The 27,306-nt window shown below is 42.4% G+C and overlaps 1 protein-coding gene across 2 annotated transcripts in view; it reads right to left on the bottom strand.

Moving 5' to 3' along the window:
* Positions 1 to 27,036, bottom strand: part of LOC121400406 (T-lymphoma invasion and metastasis-inducing protein 1-like) — a 37,412-nt gene extending 10,376 nt beyond the window's left edge. Inside the window, exons 1-10 of one of the 2 annotated variants that reach the window (XM_041583396.1) lie at positions 26,656 to 27,036; positions 13,441 to 13,620; positions 13,291 to 13,359; positions 12,793 to 12,918; positions 11,704 to 11,812; positions 10,322 to 10,501; positions 8,574 to 8,692; positions 5,999 to 6,107; positions 1,546 to 1,604; positions 1,355 to 1,457 (exon numbers count right to left, since the gene is read on the bottom strand). In XM_041583396.1, coding sequence (XP_041439330.1) covers positions 1,355 to 1,457; positions 1,546 to 1,604; positions 5,999 to 6,107; positions 8,574 to 8,692; positions 10,322 to 10,501; positions 11,704 to 11,812; positions 12,793 to 12,918; positions 13,291 to 13,359; positions 13,441 to 13,578 — 1,012 coding nt within the window. In that variant the 5' untranslated portion in view covers positions 13,579 to 13,620; positions 26,656 to 27,036. Of the gene's footprint in view, positions 1 to 1,354; positions 1,458 to 1,545; positions 1,605 to 5,998; positions 6,108 to 8,573; positions 8,693 to 10,321; positions 10,502 to 11,703; positions 11,813 to 12,792; positions 12,919 to 13,290; positions 13,360 to 13,440; positions 13,621 to 24,132; positions 24,795 to 26,655 lie in introns of those variants that run through there. The other variant, XM_041583395.1, reaches the window with a different exon arrangement.
* Positions 27,037 to 27,306: the final 270 nt, after the last annotated feature.

The following is a 27,306-nucleotide window of genomic DNA, read 5'->3' on the forward strand; positions in this document are numbered from 1 at the left end:
GCTTCTTCTAGTGATATTATGACATCATAGGAGGGCTATGGGCAGCAAAAAGTCATGTCAAAGTCAAATCCCATTTATTGTCATCTCTTCTGCATACAAAAGAAAGAATACATAATGAGAAGAAATTGCATAAGTCCTTTTTCCTAATACACTGTAATACACAGTGTATTACACACACACACTCATAAGACAAGCACATATAACAAGACATACTTCAATGTACACTTGGGGCAAAACAATACGTAATATGCAAAAAAAAACGATTTCACCGGCTTCTGCTCCTTCATTGTGACATAAAAGAGTATCAATCTATTTATTTGTTCAATCTAAAATCTTCCGCCAACCCTACTATAAGGTGCAATTAATTGTGCCTTATTATACCTCAATTACAACCCGTGTTTTTTTTCCATACGTCTCCACCATTCACATTGTAAATGATTACTATCAATATATTGTGCAATAAAGTGAATATTATTTTCTCCTTCTCGCAACCAATTCATTAAAGGAGAACCAAACCTTTAATTATATAAACCCCTACCCTACATAGACCCCCCTCCCTGCTCCCCCCCAGCCTAGCTGTTACCTTCTGTAGATGCCCCTAACTCTTTACTTGCCTCTCTTTGCAGATTCAGCGCAGCGGAACTCACGGGCGCCATATCGCCAAAATCTCTTGGATTGAAGGCAAAAACTCTACAGTAATCTCACCTGCCATTTTCACAATTTTTTCCAAACTCTTGTGGTCACTAACACTACAATTGCCATACCACACCATGATAGAATTTGACAATACACAATGACACCTCTATAAAAGGACACAAGTACAAATCTAGGGTTGTGGACATCAAGCAAGCCAATGGATGCTAAGGCAAGATGAACAACTAAAATCTTCATAAGCAAAATTAACAAAAGTGAAACACAAATAGAATTTACACAAGGGCAGAGACACACGCTGCTATTTCAGGAGATTAGTCGACCAGCAACAAATCGCTTCTTCTTCGGGCGACTAATCTCCCAGGACTGCCTTCCCGCCGGCTAGAATGTATATCACCGGCGGGATGGCACTCGGGTTGCTTCCGCTTTCTGAAGTTGCTCTTGAAGTTTTCTCGTGAGGCAACTTCGGGCGACTTCGGAAAACGAAGGCAGTTCGTGGAGATTAGTCGCCTGAAGAAGAAGCGATTTGTCGCTGGGCGAAATAGCAGTGTGTGTCTCTGCCCTAAGAGATCCATAGGCAAATGAATGAATAGTATTCCCCTAAGAGATCCAGAATGAAATCAGAGACTATCTGCTATAACGTGACACGTGGGAGAAAACACAAAATTAGGACACGGTTTAATCAAGTAACTAAAAGCTTTACCTGAAGTCGTCATGGCTCGAACTTGCAAAGCCTCGGTTGGAATCATGTGACGGAAACGAAATGGATCTCGATCTTCAAACATGGATGCTCGATGGGATCCCCCCTGGCATTATATTTGAGAGTGAGACTAAGAACAGACACAGGGCAGATCTTGCACCCGCCCCCCAAACAGCCCAAGGCCAAAGTCTTACCAGCTTCTTCTTTTGCTTGGAGCTGTCCTTATACACCAAGACCACGGCAGCCTTAAAGACTGGGGAGCAAAAGAAAGGAGGGTCACTCATACTAGAACATTTCTGAAGACAAACTACATTATTAAATACGTATTAACGTGTATTTATTTGTGTTTATTGAAATGTGTCGTTTCAGTAGGAAAAATAGGCACCCGTTGTGCTTCCATTCTCTTCATAACAAAGCATTCAGGCCACCAGGCTCAGAAATCCTCTGAAACCCATTTACCTCAGTGTAGTGTTTGGAGCCCTAAACAATATTAGCATGGGATTAAAGGAACAGGAACACCAAAAAATGAAAGTGTTTTAAAGGAATGACAATATAATGTAGTGTTGCCCTGCTCTGGAAAATCTGGTGTGTGTCAGAAACTCTACTATAGTTTAAATAAACAAGCTGCTGTGTAGCCATGGGGGCAGCCATTCAAGCACAGGATACACAGTAGATAACAGATAAGTACTACTATAGTTTATATAAACAAGCTGCTGTGTAGCCATGGGGGCAGCCATTCAAGCACAGGATACACAGTAGATAACAGATAAGTACTACTATAGTTAATATAAACAAGCTGCTTTGTAGTCATGGGGGCAGCCATTCAAGCACAGGATACACAGTAGATAACAGATAAGTACTACTATAGTTAATATAAACAAGCTGCTGTGTAGCCATGGGGGCAGCCATTCTAGCACAGGATACACAGTAGATAACAGATAAGTACTACTATAGATTATATAAACAAGCTGCTGTGTAGCCATGGGGGCAGCCATTCAAGCACAGGATACACAGTAGATAACAGATAAGTACTACTATAGTTTATATAAACAAGCTGCTGTGTAGACATGGGGGCAGGCATTCAAGCACAGGATACACAGTAGATAACAGATAAGTACTACTATAGTTTATATATACAAGATGCTGTGTAGCCATGGGGGCAGCCATTCAAGCACAGGATACACAGTAGATAACAGATAAGTACTACTATAGTTTATATAAACAAGCTGCTGTGTAGCCATGGGGGCAGCCATTCAAGCACAGGATACACAGTAGAAAACAGATAAGTACTACTATAGTTTATATAAACAAGCTGCTGTGTAGCCATGGAGGCAGCCTTTCAACCACAGGATACACAGTAGATAACAGATAAGTACTACTATAGTTTATATAAACAAGCTGCTGTGTAGCCATTGGAGCAGCCATTCAAGCACAGGATACACAGTAGATAACAGATAAGTACTACTATAGTTTATATAAACAAGCTACTTTGTAGCCATGGGGGCAGCCATTCAAGCACAGGATACACAGTAGATAACAGATAAGTACTACTATAGTTTATATAAACAAGCTGCTGTGTAGCCATGGGGGCAGCCATTCAAGCACAGGATACACAGTAGATAACAGATAAGTACTACTATAGTTTATATAAACAAGCTACTGTGTAGCCATGGGGGCAGCCATTCAAGCACAGGATACACAGTAGATAACAGATAAGTACTACTATAGTTTATATAAACAAGCTGCTGTGTAGCCATGGGGGCAGCCATTCAAGCACAGGATACACAGTAGATAACAGATAAGTACTACTATAGTTTATATAAACAAGCTGCTGTGTAGCCATGGGGGCAGCCATTCAAGCACAGGATACACAGTAGATAACAGATAAGTACTACTTATCCCATGAGCTCCGCTGCGCTTACTCTGCACCAATACGTTAGTAATGAACCAGTAAACCCCCGATTCTCTAAAGAATCGTTAATGAAAGAATGGTAACAACAGTGAGGCAGCAAAATGCGATGGGTGCTGATTCACTCGGCATCCCCAGGCAGCAACTGGCGACGCTAATTTGTGGGGATGTAGAGTGAATCTGTGCCTATTGCTTGTTATTACCTATCTGCTATTAGAATTCTTAAATTTTGAGTTTATTGGTAGTAAAGTGTTACTGAAAAATTTCTTTATAAACAACATTTTTTGTGAAAATGTTCTCCTGTCCTTGAATGAGTTCTCCCTGGTGAGCTGTACTTAAAATCTTGACTTTAACATCAGATGAACGCTGCACTCTTGAAAATGCAACATAAAGTTGACCATGACCAAACACAGGCTCAGATAGGTAAATGCCGACTTTATCCAATGTTTGTCCTTGTGATTTGTTGATTGTCATGGCAAATGCAGCCTTAATGGGGAATTGTCGTCGTTTAAGTTTAAAAGGTAATTCCTGGTCAGAACTGGTAAGGTCAATTCTGGGAATCAAAACAGTATCACCGCTATGGGATCCTGTAAGCACTTCTGCCTTGATAACATTTTGTCTCATGCTCTTCACAACCAACCGTGTACCGTTACATAAACCTTGCTTAGTGTTAGGGTAGGGGCACACGGCGCGATTTCGCCGCGATTCTGCGCTGGGCGAGTTGTCGCTGCGTTTTTTAAGCCGAAATAGCTTTGCTAACTTTGGCGCTGGCGTCAATGCAAATCGCGGCGAAATCGCTGCGCTAATTCACACGCGGCGATTCTTTTTCTACTGTCGCCCGGAAACGCTCAGCGAGGCAACTTCGGACGACAATAGAAAACGAATCGCCGCGTGTGAATTAGCGCAGCGATTTCGCCGCGATTTGCATTGACGCCAGCGCCAAAGTTAGCAAAGCTATTTCGGCTTAAAAAACGCAGCGACAACTCGCTTAGCGCAGAATCGCGGCGAAATCGCGCCGTGTGCCCCTACCCTTAAGGTTTCTTAACAGCATGACTATTGTTCCTACTTTGAGTATAAGATTGTGTTGTGGTAATCCAGCATTGTTGATAGTGTTTAAATATTCTAATGGGAAGTTAAGTTTCTCACTTTCGTCTTCAGAATCAATACAGTCAGTACTCAGAAAGACACAGCTTTGTCCAGGAATTAATGCAATCACTTGGTTGTTTATCATGTCAACATCAATATTTTTTGGAGATAATATAGCCCGTTTTGCTAAAAATGGCCACCCACGCAGGTACGCAACCGGTTCCCCTCCTAGAGTGACGCTAGCGCCGCCATTAGACAAACTTGCAAAGGAGTAGCAAGATGGCCGACGCTTATACAGACTTTAGTGGGCGGATGACAAACTCGCAGAGGAGTAGCAAGATGGCCGACGCTTATACAGACTTTAGTGGGCGGATTTGGCAGTGGGCGGATGACAAAGTCGCAGAGGAGTAGCAAGATGGCCGACGCTTATACAGACTTTCGTGCAGGTACGCAACCGGTTCCCCTCCTAGAGTGACGCTAGCGCCGCCATTAGACAAACTTGCAAAGGAGTAGCAAGATGGCCGATGCTTATACAGACTTTAGTGGGCGGATGACAAACTCGCAGAGGAGTAGCAAGATGGCCGACGCTTATACAGACTTTAGTGGGCGGATTTGGCAGTGGGCGGATGACAAAGTCGCAGAGGAGTAGCAAGATGGCCGACGCTTATACAGACTTTCGTGCAGGTACGCAACCGGTTCCCCTAGTGTGACGGTGAGCGCATCTGCCTCCCTAGATCCTAACCTTCCAGCGGTCGCCGCCTGAGTGAGCAGGAAAGAAGAGGCGGCGGGAGGCAGAAGGAGACGGTGAGCGCATCTGCCTCCCTAGATCCTAACCTTCCAGCGCATCTGCCTCCCCGATCCTAACCTGTTCTGATCCTAACCTTCCAGCACATCTGCTAATCGAAGGCCGCATCTATGTCTTTCGGCTGAAGTTGCGCGCGCATCTCATAGATCCTAACCGAAGTTGCGTGCGCATCTGCCTCCCCTCCACTCGGGACATAGATAGGCCTTCGGTTAGTATATAGGATTAGGGGCACTTTCAGGTGTAATCACCTATGCGGGGGGAAGCAGGGAGGGGGGACTATGTAGGCTAGTGGGTAGGGGCTTTTATAAGTGGGGGGTAGTTCTCTTTAAATCGCCTTCAAAGGGAATATTTTAAGATAAAGAAAGAGGGCCTTCCACCCCCCCCATTCAAACTCCTACGGCAGGAGCCCCTTGATCAGAAAACGTCCTTGCGAGGAGGAAGCAGGAAAAGGGGGACTATATAGGGCAGTGGGTTTTATTATTGGGGCGTTTCGTTTTCCTTTAAACTCCAAAAATTAGCTAATTTATACTTCAGTGGTTTCTAAAATATTTGCATTTTTAGACCAATATCACCAATACCAGGCTTTTTAGCAATTCTGCAACCCCAGGGTTAACTGGATCCAGTCACATTCCCCTACTAAAAGGAAAATGGCATTTCAAAGCTAGTCGTGGTTTTTAATCACAAATTCATTAGCGTCACCAAAAACTGGGAATTCTTTTTCAGCACAGCCAGTCAGGAGCAGAACCATAAAAGCCCGAGTGTGCTGAACGCTAATAAAGCAGCCATTGTAAGTCTCAGTCCTGGGAGGGATGAGCTCATTAAAGGGGAAATTAGCTTGTTAACCTACCAAATGTTTCCAGTTCGGGGTCCTTTTTCCACTTGCCCAAGGATGCAGGTGGATTAAGCCAAACGACTGTGTTGTGTAACAGCAGGTCTCCCATGGACAAGTCGGCCACCTGCACGAGAACAAAGGCAGCCGCAATCAGTAAGGCACTGACACACAAATTACAGCCTTTTCATTCAATCCCCTCTCTTGAAAATCCTTGCTAAGGACAACAGGGTTGTACATTTATAGCACACAAACCCTGGGCTCCCAGCCCGCCCTGTAAATATTAACCCCATATCTCATCTTTTATAATATCAACATAGGGGTGAGTTACCCAAACATACAAAGGATTTAAATAAAGTGGCAATGCTGATATACAAAATAAAAAGTAATGCTGGCTTTCTCCCTGTGCCTGTGTATTTTATAGGGATGCACCAAATCCACTATTTTGGATTCGGCTGAACCCCCGAATCGAATCCTAATTTGAATATGCAAATTAGTGATTTGCATATGCAAATTAGGGGTGAGAAGGGGAAAACATTTTTTACTTCCTTGTTTTGTGACAAAAAGTCACGGGATTTCCCTCCCATCCCTAATTTGCATATGCAAATTAGGATTCGGTTCGGCCGGGCAGAAGGATTCGGCCGAATCCGAATCCTGCTGAAAAAGGCTGAATCCCGAACCGAATCCTGAATTCGGTGCATCCCTAGTATTTTATGTCTAAGGAGGAGCCATAGGAGCTAATGGAAAAGAGAAAGAAAGATATCCCATCTTTATCAATTAGAACTTAATCACCATTCAAAATATATGTTTCTTTATTGTTGTTTATACGGCTTCTATACACAGAACAGGATGTTTGCACCTCGTGCTGATTTGTGAAATATTGATACATTTTTACTGGAATGCCCGTTTAGGGTAGTGTTTAGACTAAAAATCTAAATAAATATAATATAATATAAAGTGCTAGTGCAATAAATTATTCCAATTCATTTATGCTCTTTCTTGACACTTAAAGTGACTTAGTGCTAAGGCCCATAGACCTATGAAAAAGCTAAAGCGAAACGCGCGTCGGCAGCAATTATACAGACGGTTTATACCATTTTAACTGAATTCTTGGGGTTTTTTTTTTTAGAAAAATCGTAGGAATGGTTTCTTTTGTTACCTGCTCAGAAATCTATTCTTCATCTAAGCAATAGGCTTTCTCTATGAAGCACTCTGGAATATGTGGTTTTGCAGGATAGCTAGTTCTTCCAGAAGTTAGATAAGGTAATACTGAGACCACAGTCCCAGAAGCCCTGACTTTTCCAGCTTTGTGGGGCCCCGAAAATAGCAAAAAGTTAAGAAAGTCTAAACGGGACTCCACCTACTATTCTTTTCCTTTTTCTACTACTTCATACAATCTGAGCAAGTATATGAATTTTTCTGGATGAATTGGGATTTTTGATTTAAGCACTCGTTCACTTTATTATTTATCAATTGGTTAATTTAAATAAGGATAGAAAATGAACTATTAACTATTTATGCTAGACTTTTTTACTTACTTAATTTGCAACAAGTCACTTTAAATCTGAATTAGCACTAAGACACTTTAGGGTCAGGCCACACTGGGCGTTTTGGGGAGATTTGGTCGCCTGGCCAATCTCCCCAAACACCTTAACTCATTGTGCGCCGGCTAAAATGAAAAAATGCCGGTGCTAATCACACGCGATGATTCGTTTTCCGAAGTCGCCCGAAGTTGCTGAAAACGAATCGATGCGTGTGATTAGCGCCGGCGTTTTTTCATTTTAGCCAGGGCAGAGTGAGGGAAGGTGTTTGGGGAGATTGGTCGCCGTAAAAACGAGGCGATTAGTCGCCAGGCGACCAAATCTCCCCAAAACGCCCAGTGTGGCCTGACCCTTAAGTGTCAAGAAAGAGCATAAAATAATTGGACTCATTTATTGCATTAGCACTTTTCATTTAGATTTTTAGTCTAAACACTACCCTAAACCGACATTCCAGTAAAAATTATCAATATTTCACAAATCAACATGAGGTGCAAACATCCAGCTCTGTGTATAGAAGCCGTGTTCCGTATAAATAAAAAAATATATAAAAAACAATAAAGAAACATATTTTGAATGGTGATTAGGTTATAATTGATAAAGAAGGGATATCTTTCTTTCTCTTTTCCATTAACTACCAATCTACTGATCCTTTTTTAATCAATCTAATCTAAGTACCAACAGATAGATCCACTTTTTATCAGTTTTAGAGCCATAGGAGCTGCCACACTACATGATTCGGTCAACTCGTTCCTATTTGGAGTCTCCCAGTAGGTTGAAAGGAAAAACAAAGTTTAATTATAACCCCCATGGGGTCATCAGTTGCTCTTCTTCACAGCAGTGAAATAGATTGTCCCCTTCTGATCAAGAGCAATTTGGCCATCGTCATGAGTGGGGCTGAAATCAAACTGAGCCAGGCCCCTGGTTGGTTGTATATCAGTCATCAGTAATAGTTAAAATCTATGATGGTAATGCAATAAGAATAAGGTTCCCTGGGCAAATTCCTATTTATATATTCCTTATCATAAAAGAACAAATTCTACCAGTTTATTTACCTCTTTTACTTCCCCACTCTGCTCCGCTATAAGCTGATCAAACACCGCTCCGTATTCCTCGTGGATTTTCTGCATCTCATTTATGTGGCTGGCCACTTTGTTCATGGTTTTGATAGCCACTGGGGAAATATTAAAGAAACAAAGAATTAAAAGGCTACAAAAAAAAAATAAAATAATACAATTTGGCATTAAAGCATTTGAAGCTCCTCTGGCGGGTGTTGGGAGTTTAAGTTCAAAGAGCAGGAGCAGTAAAATATCATCTACCATGTTCTGTTTGTTCTGATTCCTAAATATTCGAAAACGGCCTTTGTCTCAAGGTCACTAGAGATAAAATCTCAGGCACCGTTTCAAACCGTCGCCACTAGCACAGTAACAGCTCTCTGGCAGCAGTGATGGTATTAAGTGGTCATTAATAAACATGAATGCTATGGAGGAGGAAGGGCTCTCTCCTTTGCGAGCGCATGGATCTCTGCCGGTTTCAGGGATTGAGTAATTAGACACATCTACAGCACATGACCTTGAGGTTATCAGACATAATTGAAAAACACATTGTATTTCCTTGGCAGAGCAGGATCACAAGGTCTGAGAAACATGAACCTCATTTTTGGGAAGGGGGAACAGTAACAGATATAATACACAAGGCAATCATAGCAGGACAAGGCAAGAAGAAACCTGCACTCATTATCCCCTGAACTACATACTGGCACCCAGGGCCGCCATGAGGGGGGCACAGCGGGGACAGTTGTCCCGGCAAAATCTAAGGTTAAATGGGGGCCCCCTTAAGAGCGTGAAACTGCGAAGTGGTGGCGGAAAGACCCAAAAGGAGCCGAATGCTGTAGAAGAAAGCGAAGAATTTGTAATCGCTGAGGACAAGAAAGAAAAACCTTTGGTAAGTTCCACTGAACTTAAACCCCTGGCCGCCAACGTTTTTTCTTTTATTTTCTATGGGCCCCCTGACCACCAAGGCTTTTGTTTTACTTGTAAGTGGGGCCCCTGACCACCAATGTTTTTTTTAAATTTTCTATGGGGCCCTGACCACCAAAGGAATTTTCAACTTGTAAGGGCTTGGCCACCAATTTTTTTAAAAAAAATTCTATACGGCCCCTGACCACCTATGTTTTTTTTTTTAACTTGAAGGGGGAACCTTGGTCACCAATGGGTTTTACCGTTCATGTTTGGTTTTACTTTAGTTGACATGTTTTACTGTGGTTTGGGCGGGGGTGGAGTCCGGGGCAGGGCCGGTGGTGTTGGGTGGGACCAAGAAAATGTTGTTGTATGGGGGCCCGTGATTTCTTATAGTTGCCCTGCTGGCACCCATTTATTTGGCTGTCCTATGGTGATATAGCTTATTGGTCACCTGAGAATTCCTTTCCTTTCAGGGATTAGGGTACATTTTTTTATCAGCATTAGATTTTTTTGGAGGAACCATCACACAGGCCATGTGCTTAGAGTCTTGTTACCCTACCATAATATTAACATTATTAACATGGCGGAGGTTTGGTTTTCATGTACTTCCACTTTCCGCCCACGTTCTACTCATTTAAGCAATTTGTGCCCCAAATCTATCCTAGCCATGATTCAGCAATGAACCCCTGATTTACACAAAGCAATAACTAAGAAACTACTAATAGTTGAGCTTATGCACAGAATAAAGACAACTTTGGACAGTTTTTGGCGCTTTCTGGATACAGTTTTTGTATGCCGGAGTTTATTTACACCCCCCCAGCCAATGTATATTTGTTGCTCACCATCAAGATGATAATGTTCTTCGCTCTCGGCGTCGGTCAGGGAAAAGAGTTCTTTGAGCAGCAGAGGGTATTTGAGGATGCGCTGGATTGGCTTAATCAGGTAGGACTCCAGCGTGGAGGAATGCTGCTGCTTGGGATTTTGAGCATCAAGAAACGCTTTGAAGTTAGAGTCGGTCTTGGCTGCAAGAGAAATAGTCTAATCAACGATTCCCATTTCCAAACTCCCAGACTGGTATTTATAATGCAGCCTGTATTAGCGATGCACTCTAGAAGCTATTAGGCTTTTTAATCACTGCAAAAATATATTCAAGGCACAAAAATAACTCGCAAGTATGCTCCCATTGACCCTGAATCATGTTTATCTCTACAGAGAAAAGCCCATAAGATAGCCCAGGGGTGTCCAAAAGGTAGATGAGGATCTACCAGTAGACCTTTAGTTGGGGATCAGTAGATCTCAAGACACTGTCAACAAACAGCTTGTCTTAATCACCCTCCTGTTTTATTCTTTTCATTCAGATATAAATTCTGTTAAGGTTACATAAGAAATAGTTGTTTCTTAAATATAGCAATATAAATTCTCTTATAAATCAGTACAATATTTAAGTATTTTTTTCCATGGAACAGAATGCTAACAATGCTTTTATGGATGTAGATCATAAGGGCAGAGACACATGCTCAGATTCGGGGAGATTTAGTCGCTCTGAGATTAATCGCCTCTCCTTCCTGTCGGCTAGAATGTAAATCGCCAGCGGGGTGGCACTCGGAGCGCTTCGTTTTCAGAAGTCACCTTAAGTTTCCTTTTGAGGCAACTTCGGAAAACGAAGCGATCCGAGAGCCACCCCGCTAGTGATTTACATTCTAGCCGGCGGGAAGGCAGTTCAAGGAGATTAGTCGCCCGAAGAAGAGGATATTTGTCACTGGGCGACTAATCTCCCCTAATCTGAGCATGTGTCTTTGCCCTAAAGGGACAACATAACTAAAATTAGACCTCACATAAGTAAAGTAAGGCACTCCTGAGATAGAGAAAGTCATTTTTGCTTGCCCTTCCCCCCCAGATGTGCCGAGGCAGTTAGCACAGCAGGAGCGGCTGCTTTCCTTCAGCCATTAATAGACGTCTGGCACCTCTCAATTCTATCCACTGAGTTCTGACTTTCTGCAATTGATCTCAGACCTCAAAGGTAGAGACAATAGGTCAGTACACACTAGCACGGGCAGGAAAGATTTAAAAATGACCTACGAAAGTTTCAAATTATGAAAAAAATACACATGTAATAAATATTAACACTTCTAATTTACATTCTTGTTCTTCCGGGGTAACAGACAAGTGATAAGTCAGGGCTAGAAAGCTCATTCCAAGAACCTGAGTACAAGTCTTTTATTACCTTTGACTAATACTTTTGGGACTTTTGTATGACTGGCGCAGAAGGCACTGTACAGCTTGAACCGGTCGGCGTAATAGAGAAAAGATCCACCCAGGGAAAACAACACTTTCTGCAAAGCAAAATACATAGTCAGGACTTTATGGTTTCATGCACCCACCGACTATAGAGCTCTATGAATATTGCTGGCGATTTTGCCAAATGAGCAGATCTCTCCCCGGTATGTCCACACTGAGGTGGGCGATATTGGTCTGATCAGATTGTGGGCCTAACGATCGGATCATAACGCAGCCAATTCTGGTGGTCGGATCGCTGGACCACATCTACGAACACATGCGGCCGCGATCCAAAAGGATTTTTAATCCTACCTGATCGACATCTGCCCGACTTTCGGGCAGATATCGATAGGAGCTTCTCATGGTGGACAAGAGAGGAGAGAGCAATATCTCCCATAGACTTCATTTTATTCAAATTATTTTAAAAAAGTATTTCCTTTTTCTCTGTAATAATAAAACAGTAGCTTGTACTTGATCCCAACTAAGATATAATTCATCCTTATTGCAGGCAAAACCAGACTATTGGGTTTATTTAATGTTTACATGATTTTCTAGTAGACGTAAGGTATGAAGACCCAAATTAGGGAAATATTCATTATCTGGAATAACCCAGGTCCAAAGTATTCTGGATAATAGGTCCTATAACAAAAGTTTACCCTTCACACTATATTGGCACTATACTGTATAAATAAACCATATTTATAATAATATGTCTGTGCTGCAGTCTGTCACCATGTTTTCTCAACACGCAAGTTAACACATTAATGGCAAGTATGTTTGCTGCTAATAAAAAGTCCAGGCCCGGTGTATTAGCCATGCAGCATGAAGTGGCGGTCTTTCTCTTCCGCTCAAAAGGCAGTGAGACATGAAATCAATGCTTAGCACCCAATGTGCAATGAGACACAATCTTACATCAGATCTATGCTCAGGAGTTTGGGTGTGATAAGCCCGTGCTTAATTCCCTGCGACAGATTTCCCTTAGTGTCAAGGAAAGGCAAAAGCGTTTAACCTACAAACAGAGAAGCCGCTTCAATACCTTGAATTGTTCAACTTTTTCCAGCTTCTCCAAGTCCGGTATCAGTCTCACCCCATCTTCAAGGGTTTTAAGGAATTCGACCTGAAATTCGACCATCTCCACGAGGTTCCCAAAGAGCACGTCGAGCTAAAACAAATATACAAATATATCGGTTAGAAAGCCGAAAAAGATTTCTCCCTATATTTTCTCTAGCCAATTCCTCAGCACTCAGATTCCCCCGTAAAAAATGCTCTTTTGATTTTTAATTGCGATGCTAAAATAAACAGAAGCTGCCGACTTGGCCGACTGTCAAAGCCAATTCGGTGAAAATACATTTACTGCTCTTTTAATTAAGCCCCATAAAAGATCGGATTCCCAGTACTTAGTGTGTCGGCTCTGCTCTTGCCTGGAACACTAAGCAAGTGTCTGTGGGGAACAAAGGGTTATCAGGCATGTGGGGTTTCTTCTATTATGACAAAGGGAAAGGGCATTGAGATCATTGAGCAGAAATGACTGTACCTCATCTTGGGTGAGAAATGTCTCCTTCTGCAGAGGTTTCAGATAGCGTTCCATGAGACAGTTTAAATCCTATATGGATATAGAAAGAAAATGAGGGATCTGCAAGGCCACCTAGCAATCACAAGAGCACCTGTTCCGATATATAAATACCTTAACATATGTGCGTTCTGTCTCCAGAAGCTCGCTGATGACCTTGCGCAGTTTATCGGCATCTGTCAGTTGTCTCATGGTGGCGAGCTGCGGCCCCGTGAATTCGGACGGAGTCAGGCAGGAGTCGGGAGAATTCATTTCATGCGGGCTGCAACGGAAGGCAGCGACCTGCTCGGTGCTCTGAAAGGAGATTGATGTTACATAAGAAAGAAGAACACCGATGTGCTTGTCACTTTGCAAAAGCCGAGCTCGCAGATATGCGAGCGGCAAAAACAACTGGGGGGGGGGAATAATAACACCCATATTAGAAAAGTCGTGACTAATCCTTTATACACAGGTTTGTGTGTACTGTATAATTATAATGTGCACAAACGGGTGTATTTATATCGACATTCACAGGTTTTATAGACAATAAAAGAGGCAATGGAACACATTAAAATGACAGAGATACAGATTTAGGCATAAGGACAGTGAAGAGAATACATTGATTAGGGAACAAAGATGATCAAGCAGTAAAGATCTATGCCCCCAACCAGTGTCGGACTGGCCCACCGGGATACCAGGAAAACTCCCGGTGGGCCCAGGTGTCAGTGGTCCCTCTTGCTTCTAAACATTTAACCTATTTCATGGTGATTCCCGATTTCCTCATGGGAAAAAATAGGCTTAATATTGAAAGACTAGAGTATAGTAAGTAGATATAAAAGACTAAGAAAATAAAGAGGTTAAATGATGAGAGGAGAGGATAGTTTGGAAAGTGGGCCCACTGTCTTCGGTTTTGTGGTGGGCCCCTGGCATTCCAGTCCTACACTGCCCCCAACGATGCCCCCAGTACCCATATACTTTTCTGCTGATTCCTGATGACTCCATCTCAACAGCAGCCCATTGAGCATGTGCAGTGCCCCTGGCACACAAAAGGCTGCCTAGCAACATCCAAAATGGGAAACTCCTATGGACAACATTGAAGGTCGGGATCACGGGATCATTACTTAAAGGGATATTGTCATGGGAAAAAAAAAAAAAATGAATCAGTTAATAGTGCTGTTCCAGAATTCTGCACTGAAATCCATTTCTCAAAAGAGCAAACAGATTTTTTTATATTCAATTTTGAAATCTGACATGGGGCTAGACATTTTGTCAATTTCCCAGGTGCAGATAGCGAAGAAGCACGCACTCCATGGGCCAATCGATATAATAAAAGTCTTTATTTAGAACAGCTAAAACAATAAACCTTACGCGTTTCGTATCCGAGGATACTTAGTCATAGGCATGTCTTTTCCCAGGTGCCCCTGGTCATGTGACTTGTGCTCTGATAAACTTCAATCACTCTTTACTGCTGTACTGCAAGTTATATCACCCCCTCCCTTTTCCCCCCAGCAGCCAAACAAAAGAACAATGGGAAGGTAACCAGATAACAGCTCCCTAACACAAGATAACAGCTGCCTGGTAGATCTAAGAACAACACTCAATAGTAAAAACCCATGTCCCACTGAGACACATTCAGTTACATTGAGAAGGAAAAACAGCAGCCTGCCAGAAAGCATTTCTCTCCTAAAGTGCAGGCACAAGTCACATGACTGGGGGCAGCTGGGAAATTGACAAAATGTCTAGCCCCATGTCAGATTTCAAAATTGAATTTAAAAAAATCTGTTTGCTCTTTTGAGAAATGGATTTCAGTGCAGAATTCTGCTGGAATAGCACTATTAACTGATGTGTTTCAAAAAAAACAAAACAAAAAAAAAACATGTTTTCCTTTGACAGGATCCCTTTAAGGCCCCCATACACGGGATGATAAAAGCTGCTGACAGACCGAGTGGGCAGCTTACTGGCCCGTGTGTCGGGCCATCCGACGGGCTTCCTCGATTGATATCGGGTCAGAAGTCGACCAGACCTCGATTGTCAGGTTAAAAAATCCCGTTGAATCGCGGCCGCATCTGTGCGTTTATGCATTCCCATGATCCGACCGCCCCTATCAGATGCATTATGATCCGATCGTTGGGCCCACTTTCGGATCAGCCCAAAATCGCCCACCTCAACGTGGGCATATCGGGGAGATATCGTATATCGGATCAGCCTGACAAAACGAGAGAATCTCTACGTCTATGGCCACCTTTATACAGTATAGGGGTTGCTGATCCACTGAGCTGGTACAGTAAGTCAAATACAGTATTTCTAGGGATTTAGTTTTCCATAAAGGTATCAAGAGCACTGCAAAACACTCAACAATGTTCCTCTTCAGTTTCCAAGAAACAGTTACTAGGCATGTGCTCTTATCTGCCCTCGCAAGTGTCTAAATGGGATGAACGTTGGACAGATGGATGAAGCTGGTACAGCCCAGTATGACATTGATTGCCATCCTTTCAGCAGGGAACTGGATAGAGACTATGTGGGGCTTGTTAAGAGTCCCCTGCCTTTATATCCTATGCTCTTCAGGATATAAGAACTGCGTGTAGGCACTACGTAACCTAGCAACCAGATTGCTGTAGAACAGAACTCCCGGTACCACACATGATTATATACATCAACAGAATCTGGAAGTCACAAATAGATGCATTGCTACAAAATCCACTATCCCACTTTTTAAAAAAAAAAAAAAAAAAAAATAGAAAATCTGTTTTCACATTGACTGACAATCTTGCGCTTGGCATTCTAGATTATAATATCCATGGCAATCATAAAGATTGAACTGCGTTGGCGAGGAACTTGGCTTTTAAACATCGCAGCTACGCTGAGCCCTTAGGAACCCGGCACCCGGGGATTCTATAAACAAGAATTAATACAGGCGTGATGCTAAATAAAAGAGATCATGCATGGAATTCTTTGGGTTTTGGACACTCCAGAGAATGGGGGATTATATAACAAATGACTATGGTATCGACAGTTGGGTCCAACGATGGCCAAAATGCAATGTATTTTCAGGCAGTGACATCAATTAACATCGACCTGTCATTGCTCACATTTGGGTTGATTTTGACCCTGTTTGACCAACCACCTACCAATGTCATTAACTGCTCTGCTCTAGGCAGGGATATCAGTCCAAAGATGAAGGAGCATCCTATAGAGGTCTTTCCTTTGTCATTCAGGTCTCCTCCTAACTGCTAGGGTAAGTATAGGAGGCCATACAGTGGCCAACAAAAGCTGGCAACCCACCGAAACTGCAGTTTATCGACCTGTGTATGGGGCCCTCCGATGGGTAGGACCGATAACAGATATTAATTGGGACAGGTTTAAAGATCCAGCCGGTGCAAGGATCACATTGATTTGTTGATACAGTCCTTACTCTGATCACCTGCATTCTTTTTGTCATCGTCATCAGATTGTTGGCTGTTTTAGTGAAAAGTTCAGCTCCTTTGGTGACCTCAACAAAGGAGCAGGTGACCTCAACAAAGGAGCAGGTGACCTCAACAAAAGAGCAGATCTTCAACCATATGGCTACCTTTAGATCACCCATGTCGGTCCCTCCCTGTTTGGCCAACCCTCATCCAGAACATTAACAGCTCTAATTCAGGCAGGTACATCAGTCCAAGGAAGAGGGGGTATCACAAAGGTTTTTAGTTTGTCATTCATGTCAACACCTGGTTGCTAGAATAAATAAGACCACTCTCGTTGGTCCCTCCCTGTTTGCCAAGCCTCCCTTTAGTGCATGAACTGCTTTGCTCCAGGCAGGGACATCAGTCCAAGGATGAAGAAGTATCAAACAGGTTTTTAGTTTGTCATTTATGTCAACACCTGGTTGCTAGGATAAATAAGACCACTCACGTTGGTCCCTCCTGTTTGCCCAGCGTCCCTTTAATGCATGAACTGCTTTGCTCCAGGCAGGGTCATCAGTCCAAGGAAGGAGGAGTATACTGCAGGTCTTTGGTCTGCCATCTATGCTGCCACCCAGTTGCTAGGATAAGTAAGACTGCTGATGTTGGTCTCTGTTTGGCCAACCCCCTCCCAGTGAATTCCACGCAGGTACATCAGCTCAAGGGGCTCATCTTTATTGCTTTTACATAACAATGCTTCTCTTTGTATTTGTCTTTGGAAATAGAAAATATTTTTGCCCTCAACCAGGTTATGGCCATTTTACAAAATTTGGCAGGTTAAAGTCTGAACACATTTCTGTGGTTTTTAAGGTCAGGTCTTATGTGTTATTACAGTTTTGCTAATGAATGTGAATTTCCCTTTAAGCTGCATGTCACCCCAAGAGACCTTCTTATCTTAAATTGTTACAATTGTTTCTTTGCTTTTCTTTGATACAAAAGTATCTAAGTGCACCTGCCACATATTCTGAGCTCTCTGCCAAAAGTTTTAGAAACATTGTATCTTTTTCCGGCTGTTCAGTGCAGGAGATCAAAGAGAAAGTTGAGGACATTTCAGTAACAATCTGGGAGGGCTGCTTGAGCTGTCAAAATCGGGACTGTACCGTGAAAAACGGGAGAGTTGGAAGGTGTTTTTACAGGAGAATAATTAAAAGCAATAGGTAAGGCACATGAGAACATTTAAATATGCTAAAAAGGGATGTATTTGGCACAGTCCTAATACTTTATGGAATATTTAAAGGAGAATACATGGAAAGGAAAGTTGAAATTGTATGTATATTTGTGCGCTTCCTCCCACCTGCCCGAGATCTACGTGTTTACACAATGGGAGGGAGAGTGGGAGTAAATCCTCCCATGTGTATAATTAACTCCTCCTTATTTATTACGTGTCACAGCACCGACAGCATGGGGGGAGAGTGACAATTCCATGACGGTGAGCGAGGGGGGTATCATTTCCATGAATTCAAATAAAAACATCAAAACAGGTAAAGCGGTTTTCTGAACATATATGCGTTATCATGGCTGGATGTTTTGATCTAAGAATCCTGAGAAAACAAAAGCTTCAGTATTATGTCGTTTTTATATATATACCTATTATATTTGTCTAGTTGAAATATTAAGAAGGGGCTATATTTTTTATTTTCTTTTTGAACTCCCACCACAGAGTGAAATTCTAGAAATGCTTAAGGTGCTACTGTCTAAAATGTGACTGGCCACAAGCTTCATTATCCCTTCCCATAGCCCTCCTACTGTGTTATAATCCCCTATGGAAAAGGTAATACAGTATGGGACCGGTTATCCAGAATGTTCGGGACCTGGGGTTTTCTGGATAACTGATCTTTCCATAATTTGGATCTTCATACCTTAAGTATATTAGAAAATCATATAAACATGAAATAAAGCCAATAGGCTGGTTTTGCTTCCAATAATGATTAATTCTATCTTAGTTGGGATCAAGTACAATGTACTGTTTTATTATTACAGCGAAAAATTAAATCATTTTAAAAAAAGGTGTATTATTTGGATAAAATGGAGTCTATGGGAGATGAATTGAAAAAGACTGGAGAGTCTTCCAGTGTGAGTAAATGTAGTTTTTTATTTGAGCACTATGTGTAAACTACATTTACTAAAATGTATAAGATGAACTGCAGCTCACCGATACCAATTGCTTTATTGGTCGCCCTGCAGGGTATCCTGTGCCGATACCGTAAATTAATTGTTAAAAAAAAAGATAGAAGTGCAGGACAAATCCACGGCAGTAGTCTGAGACTGCAAAATAATCATTTTATTGGGGAGGTGAATATCCAAAGTCACACTACATGTTTCGGGCTAGGCCCGTTATCAAGTGATATTCACCTCCCCAAGTAGTCTCAGACTACTGCCGTGGATTTGTCCTGCACTTCTATCTTTTTTAAACTACATTTACTCACACTGGAAGGCTCTCCAGTCCTTTTCAATTTATATGGTACAGATGTGGCTACTCTACTAACTGTTGAAGAGCCTGACTAAAGTTTTCTGGATTAAAGGAGGATCAGTTGGGGAAACAATCGCGTCTATGGGAGATGGCCTTCCTGTAATTTAGAGCTTTTTGGATAATGGGTTTCCGGATAATGGATTGCAATGTTTAGAGAGAGAGAAGGTGGCCCAGAATATATTGTAAATATCTCACCGAGTAGTAGATGTGGTCCTGGTGCACCAGCCCCAGACCCCCAGCTATAGGGAGCGGCACGCCAGAGAAATCGAATAAAGAACAGGGCTGTCCGGCACTCAAACGGATCCACAGGACCAGAAAAGTTTTAAGTTAAAAAATATATCTTTATTTTACATCCACCCTACGCGTTTCATACACACCAGGGCACTTAATCATGGGCAAAAAACCCAGTGGGCCTTGGCCCTCATGGTCCCCCGCCGGCCCAGACCTACTCCCATTGCCTGTCCCATAAAGAAAAAACCTGCACGCTGCATTTGCTCATGTGTGCGCATCGCACCATGTCCGCATATTCGTGCACCGCAGGCCTGGGAATCAGACATCAGGAGGGGGCCCCCCCAGGGACTACAAGAAGGGCCCTTCGGCTGCAGTCCTGGTGGGCCCCCAAGGCTCTAGTCTGACCCTGTCTCTAGCAGTTATCCGAGGACTCGGCTATGGAGCTCCGAACTGACTGCAGGATAAAGGGGACTGCATTCAACTCAAGAATCCCCCAGGAATGCTGGGAGTTGTAGTTCTAAACAGCTGAAAACCTTTCATATACTGGTAGAAGCACCTGGCACAGACAGACCATTTCCTATCGAGACAAATGAATATACATTTTAAAAAAGAATCTATCATGGGATGCTCTCAGGAAATGAGCCAGGGGTGAAGAACATGTTTTAGCTAATTCTAGCCAGCTGAACTGGTGGGTCCAAGAACAAAGCTGGTCAATGAATCTGTAAATAATCCAGCTCAACCAGTCGGAGGTCCTTCAGTCACTAATATCTGTAGAAATAAGTCAACTTTTTTTTTTCTCAATTCAGAATAACTTGTAAATAGGATCTTTCTTCGGGAATACTCTGGAATGTTGCTCCAATCAGCATAATCTGTTTATCATAATCCACAATGATGTTATTAAGTTAGGTGATGATTGTATTAGCAAGATTGGAGCTTTGAGGTGTTATTAAAGGATAAGTAAACCTTTAAAATAAAAATTTAAAACCTTTCTCAAATCTTTCCTAAGCAGAACATCAGAGCAGCCTCTTTTTTTCTCCTGACAACTTCCTTGACTACTTGGTGGTCAGAATGGTCAGGAACTGACCAGCAGTTGGCGCTGTTGTAACAAAATTCATTGATGTTAACAGCACATGTATCCCTTAATATCTTGGAATCAAAAGAAAATAAATGATGAATGCAAATTACAAAAGTGCTGTGAATAGCCCTCTCGTTAATTTAACATTCACTTATTAAGGTTTACATATCCTTTAAACCATCCAGGGAGAGATGCCAAAACAGAAAGCCAGTTGGAAGACTGGTGAAACGTCTGCAAGGCAAAAACACAGCAAGTCCAGTTGATTTTACTTATTTCTATAGATATACCATGACCTGGATGAATGAGAATCTTCACAAACATCCCATCACTAATGTTTCCTGATCCTTAAAGGGATCCTGCCATCGGAAAGCATGTTTTTTTCAAAATGCACCAGTTAACAGTGCTACTCCAGCAGAATTCTGCACTGAAATCCATTTCTCAAAAGAACAAACAGATTTTTTTATATTCAATTTTGAAATCTGACATGGGGCTAGACATTTTGTCAATTTCCCAGCTGCCCCTGGTCATGTGACTTGTGCCTGCACTTTAGGAGAGAAATGCTTTCTGGCAGGCTGCTGTTTTTCCTTCTCAATGTAACTGAATGTGTCTCAGTGGGACATGGGTTTTTACTATTGAGTGTTGTTCTTAGATCTACCAGGCAGCTGTTATCTTGTGTTAGGGAGCTGCTATCTGGTTTCCTTCCCATTGTTCTTTTGTTTGGCTGCTGGGGGGGGGGGGTGATATCACTCCAACTTGCAGTACAGCAGTAAAGAGTGATTGAAGTTTTTCAGAGCACAAGTCACATGACTTGGGGCAGCTGGGAAATTGACAATATGTCTAGCCCCATGTCAGATTTCAAAATTGAATATAAAAAAATCTGTTTGCACTTTTGAGAAATGGATTTCAGTGCAGAATTCTGATGGTGCAGCACTATTAACTGATTCGTTTGGGAAAAAAAAAAATTTCCCATGACAGTATCCCTTTAAATGTGCACTCAAGCCCCTGTTGCAGAATGCAGTGATATTTAATTTCAAGGTAGTTTCAAGGTAATTTTCTAAATCTAAAGCAGCTCTGGGAGGGGGGGTCTGTTTGCACATTGATACATTTAATTGATCCATTTCTTATCTTTGTCCCTGCTGAGCAGAATCTCTGGGTTTCATTACAGGCAGCTGTTAGAATTGATACAATAGTTGCTGATACTCCAGAGATGCTGCAGAGAAATGTATCAACTCAATGTTGCAAAATTGTTACAGTTCAGAGTCTGCACCTGAATTACTGAGCTGCCAGACTCAAACACCAGAGACAGGGACATTCAACTTTTAACATAGATTTTGGGGAAAAAACGGTAAAAAAATTCAAAATGGAAAGTGATTGAAAAAAGTCTATATTTCTGGAGAACAATCTGAAAACAACTCAACTGAAAAAGTGTTTGGAAAGCGAACAACCCCTTTATTGCACTGATTGGCCCATTTTGCGTGCAAAAGAGGAGCAACACGGGGGAGTCGTTGAGTTTAAAAGAAGGGAAAGATCGTGAGCAAATGAGATAAGTGAAGCCATGTTAGTGGAGCCATAGTAGCACATCTGAGAACAGGAGGACTCCTATAATATATGCACAGGCCCAATCAAAACAAAGGACCAAGTCCTCTATACAAACATCACAATAATCACCCGTGTGCTTACAGCACTTCTAACATTATTATAATACTGTATATATGTTTATAATACACAAAAGCCATGAATATCTTGTAAATTATATCCTTATAAACGGTGAGTTCTGATGTCATCAGTTATAAACGGTGAGTTCTGATGTCATTTCTGTCACATGACTCACTGAAACTTGTGTATTATAATAAATAAAGTACCCCCAGTTGTAAAATATGAGGATATTAGAAGTTACCTCGGAGTTCCATGACCTGTATAAAAACACTCGACCTTCGGCCTCGTGTTTTTATATGGTCATGAAACTCCTCAGTAACTTATAATATCCTTATATTTTACAAGAGGGGGTACTTTATTCACTATATAATGCACCCAGCATATTCCACAGATTACATACAAAAAAAACCACCCACTCCAAGAAAAAGAAAGGCCCTGGCCAAAAAGAGCTTACAATCTGCCATTCCAAGTGAATAAATATATCAGTATATAAATGACATTCACTTGGCTCTTGGCATTTGTCCCCAAAAAAACAACTGGGGGGGGTATTTTTGAACCCCCAAACCCCGCAGAGTGATACATGAATAAATACAGATCGGGGGGAAGCCATTAATCATCATTTATAATCACTGCCATATTTAAACTTTTTGGGAAAAGAAGTCAGATTAACCCATCGATTCATGAAGGCCACATTGGGACTCCCCAAAGGAAGCAGACCCTCCATTGCCATATACAGGTATGGGATCCATTATCCGGAAACCCATTATACAGAAAGCTCTGAATTATGGAAAGACGTCTCCCATAGACTCTATTATAATGAAATATTCCAATTTTTTTTTAAATGATTTCCTTTTTCTCTGTAATAATAAAAACACTGTCTTGTACTTGATCCCAACTAAGATATAATTAATCATTATTGGAAGCAAAACCAGCCTATTGGGTTTATTTAATGCTTACATGATTTTAGAGTAGACTTAAGGTATGAAGATCCAAATTACAGAAAGATCCGTTATCCGGAGTATCTGTAATAATAAAACAGTAACTTGTACTTGATCCCAACTAAGATATAATTAATCTATATTGGAAGCAAAACCAGCCTATTGGGATTATTTTACATGATTTTTTAGTCGACTTAAGGTATGATGATCCAAATTACAGAAAGATCCGTTATCCGGAGTATCTGGAATAATATCTTAAAATGATTTCCTTTTCCTCTGTAATCATAAAACGGTAGCTTGTACATAATCCAAGCTGAGATATAATTAATCCTTATTGGAAGCAGAACCAGCCTTTTGGGTATATTTAATGTTTCCATGATTTTCTAGTAGACTTAAGGGATGAAGATCCCTTATCCGGATAACCTCAGGTCCCGGCATTCTGGATAATAGGTCCCATACCTGTATAACAATTTTGAAAGAGGAGCAGTGTGTGCATTTTATAGGCAAGTTTAAGAATAACCTCACAATCAAAGGGCAAGTTACGTCCCTAGGGAAAAAAAACGCATGCCATTGCCTGACATATTGTATTTGCTCTTTAGCAATTACAGCCATTGCTAGGCAGCTACAATTAGGGTCTACTAATCTGCCTGTAACATACACAAACCTGGGGCCCTACCACGAAAACTGCAACTCCCAGCATCCTCAGTCTAGAGCCTAGCAATGAGCTTAGTACTAACAAAAAACAAGCAAAGAGGATGCTCTCATTATTGTGACATATGCACAAAAAAACATGTTATTTACAGAATTTTGCATTCCAAAATACCCTTGCTTTAACCCTTTCAGCTCCCAAGACAAGAAGGCGGCTTGGAGAGATGAAGATGGCAATAACCCCCACCAGCTGTGGGTCCGGAACAAATATCCTTTGTGCCCTCCCCAAACCGTATGCCCAGGATATCCATCCAACAAGGGGGGATTAAAGGAGCCCCCCAAAGAAGCTCCTTTGGCAAATCTTGTTACCTGGAGGTTTAGTAGGAATCCATTAGCGCTGTGCCAGTGCAGCAGGGTGGCAATGAGCCCGAGTGGCTATTCTGTAGGATCTCTGCAGCTCGGGGAAGGTGCGGCAGGCAAGATAGAACTTGATGCAGCCTGCAGCGGAGCTTTGCAAATTGAGGGTTATGCACACAAGAACATTCTTCCATTCATTCAGCTCTTAATGCTTCCATGGGTTTCTAAAGAGCAAGACTGGAACTGCCTCTTATTCTCTTGAAAGAATTGCTCAGAGAAAGGCCGTATTTATCCAAGTGGAAGCAGACGGGTGATTGCTTGTCAGAGAAGCCCCCCTGGGTGCATTACATTACTGCTGCCTCGGAATAACCTACACAACAATGTATTATTAACTTACTGCAAAGAAAGGCCAGAATGCTCGGCGCAGCCCATACGGAATGGATTGCTCTGCACTGTGCACCTTGATTCATGTTGCGGAGCAGCCGTCAAGCACTTCACTCCCATTCCCTCCTACATCTGCTGCACTTCAGCCAATAGGAGACAAAGGAACCATCTGAGAAACAGGCTCTCCATTTGGGAGAACAGTTGCCGCTAACCCCGAGCCAAAAAGATAAGGCTCTGAGGCATAAACAGAATACATTGCATCCAGCGTGAGGCTGCCCAGGATCTGGAAGGAACGGCCTGAAAAGCCTGGAACCCGGCCTGGTCAGGAAAAACACTGGCACTGTCACACTAACACACAACTGAATTGTAGTTCAACAGCTGGAAGCACTCTGATTAAAGGACAAGTCATAAAAAATGCTCTCTCTTTAGCCCAGGTTGGAGATCCTTATTGTGGAGATGCCACCAGTCTGAAATACTTACTATGCCACTATCTTTGCTCCACTATCCAATGATTCCTGCATACGTAGTGCAACTTCACATCACCTACACAAGGCATACATAGGAACTAGTTTTGCTAATAGGGATCATTGGGTAACGGAGCAAAGATGGCAGAAAGGCACTCCCAGAGCAAATATCCCAGTGGCAGAAAGTAAGCATTTTTTTTCTTTTGTGGATGGGGAGGGGGGGCGCCAAATCCTTAGCCTCCAGCGATTATGACTTTACTTGGCCTTTAAAGTAGAACTCAACCCTAAAAATTAACTTATTGCACCAGCCTAAAGATCAGCTTGTCAATAGCAGCAATGATCCAGGACTTCAAACTTGTCACAGGGGGTCGCCATCTTGGAAAGTGTCTGTGACACTCACATGCTCAGTGGGCTCTGAGCAGCTGTTGAGAAGCTAAACTTAGGGCTCGTCACTAATTATCCAGCAGAAAATGAGCTTCCCCTGTAATATAAGCTGATGCTACAGGGCTGATTATTAAATTCTGATGCTAATTGCACTGGTTTCGGTGCTGCCATATAGTAATTATGTGTATTAATTACTAATCAGCCTTATATTGTGACATTTCTATTCTATGTTTACTGTATATTGTGAGTGGGTCCCTAAGCTCAGTAAGTGACAGCAGCACAGAGCATGTGCAGTGAATCAGCAGAAAAGAAGATGGGAGATACTGGGGCATCTTTGGAGACACAGATCTTTACTGCTAAAGGGCTGTGGTTGCCTTGGGCTGGTACAGAAGCACAAAACATCATGTACAACATTTCTAGCTACTTCTTTAGTTAGGCTTTAGTTCACCATCCACAAAAGAAAAAAAATGCTTTATCAAGTTGTACAGCAGAGTGTTAGTGCAGGGGGCCTGTAAGAACGCACAAACATCCCCCCCCAGCAGGTGTCTTGTGATTCCTATCCCTGCACGAGGGCCCCAATTTACATCCTGGGTGTTATTGTTGTCCTTCAGTCCTAGTGCCACCCTTCTCTCCTACTATATCAGTCAACCTTCATCTTGCGCTAGTGCACAGCCCAGGGGCGCTTCGCCAATGAGGCGACCTGAGAATCACGGCTCAGGCAGCAGCGCCCCTCAAGTTACCAGCGGCAGCAAAAATGGCTCTCCTGGTACTTTAGTAGCCAAATTTCTGGTTTTCAAACCGGAAATTCGGCTCTTCTAACGCAGAGAGTGCAATTATGCTCTCTGCACTAGCGTCCTGGTCCTCTCTGTCGCCCTCGTGGAGCCCCTCCGGCACAAAAAGGTGAGCACACGGGGGGAGGGGGGGCAGCAGCAACTGCAAGCTGCCTCAAGCAGTGGACGGGCCAGGATCGGCCCTGGCACAGCCCAAATATATACAGCAACCAGTTTCCCCTATTTCAACCCAAAATATCTCCGCTAGTGATGTGCTGGGCAGGAAAACTATAACCTGCATGCGAACAATAAAATGTTGTCATTGTAGGACGCGCGCCAAACCCACAGCTGCCGTACACTCCAAGAGAATATTCACAATGGTCTCCCCAAATTTCAACCTGAACCTGCCCAATTGGCAGTAAACCTTTTTCCCAAGGGGTGTAAGAATAATTGAGATGTAGGGGTAAAGGGGAGGCAGCAGATAGTGAGTGCCCTAAAGCAGCGGCACAGTCCAAAGCTTCTCATTTACTTACTGTGCAAAGTTAGAGACAGAAGTTCATCTCTGGAGCTCTCTCTTCCCCGAGTCTCTCCTCCCTGACTGTCTCTCTAGCAATGAGAACAAGTGGAGGTTTCCTTTCCCTTTAACAAGCAGGAAGCAAAGACAGACAGCTTTTTCCTTCCTCCCCACAGTGATAACCTTCTATAAAAAAAGGTCTCTGCTCTTTCCGTGCATCCCCCTATCTCACAGCCCTATATCAAACGCATTGTAAACAACATACGACACCATATGCTGCAGCTCTCAGTTCCCAGCCGTGTATGTGCCCCCCGGGCGCTCTAGTAACCCCGTCTTATCCGGGAATGTTCTGCAAAGCTGCAATTTGTTCCTTTTTAGGCATCTCAAAGAGCAGCGATCCCGGCAGCAGCCATAATCAAGGATCTCTCAAGCGCCTTTTTTTTTCACATTAGTAATTAAATCAGCTCTGTGCAGCTTAATCCTCGCCTATTAAAGGATAAATTACGAGTAATTAGCTGTTCTAGAGGTGCCTTGTGCCTGACTGCACCAACGGGGGGGTTTCATTTGGAAGGGGAGAATGTCAGAATAAATTAAACAGAACTTTTTAACCAACTCAGTTCACAGAACCTCAATCCCTGGCCAATAGTGATGTGTGAGAAAAACCGCGACC

This window comes from Xenopus laevis, chromosome 2S (genome assembly GCF_017654675.1).
Source record: "Xenopus laevis strain J_2021 chromosome 2S, Xenopus_laevis_v10.1, whole genome shotgun sequence".
Taxonomy (NCBI): Eukaryota; Metazoa; Chordata; class Amphibia; order Anura; family Pipidae; genus Xenopus; species Xenopus laevis.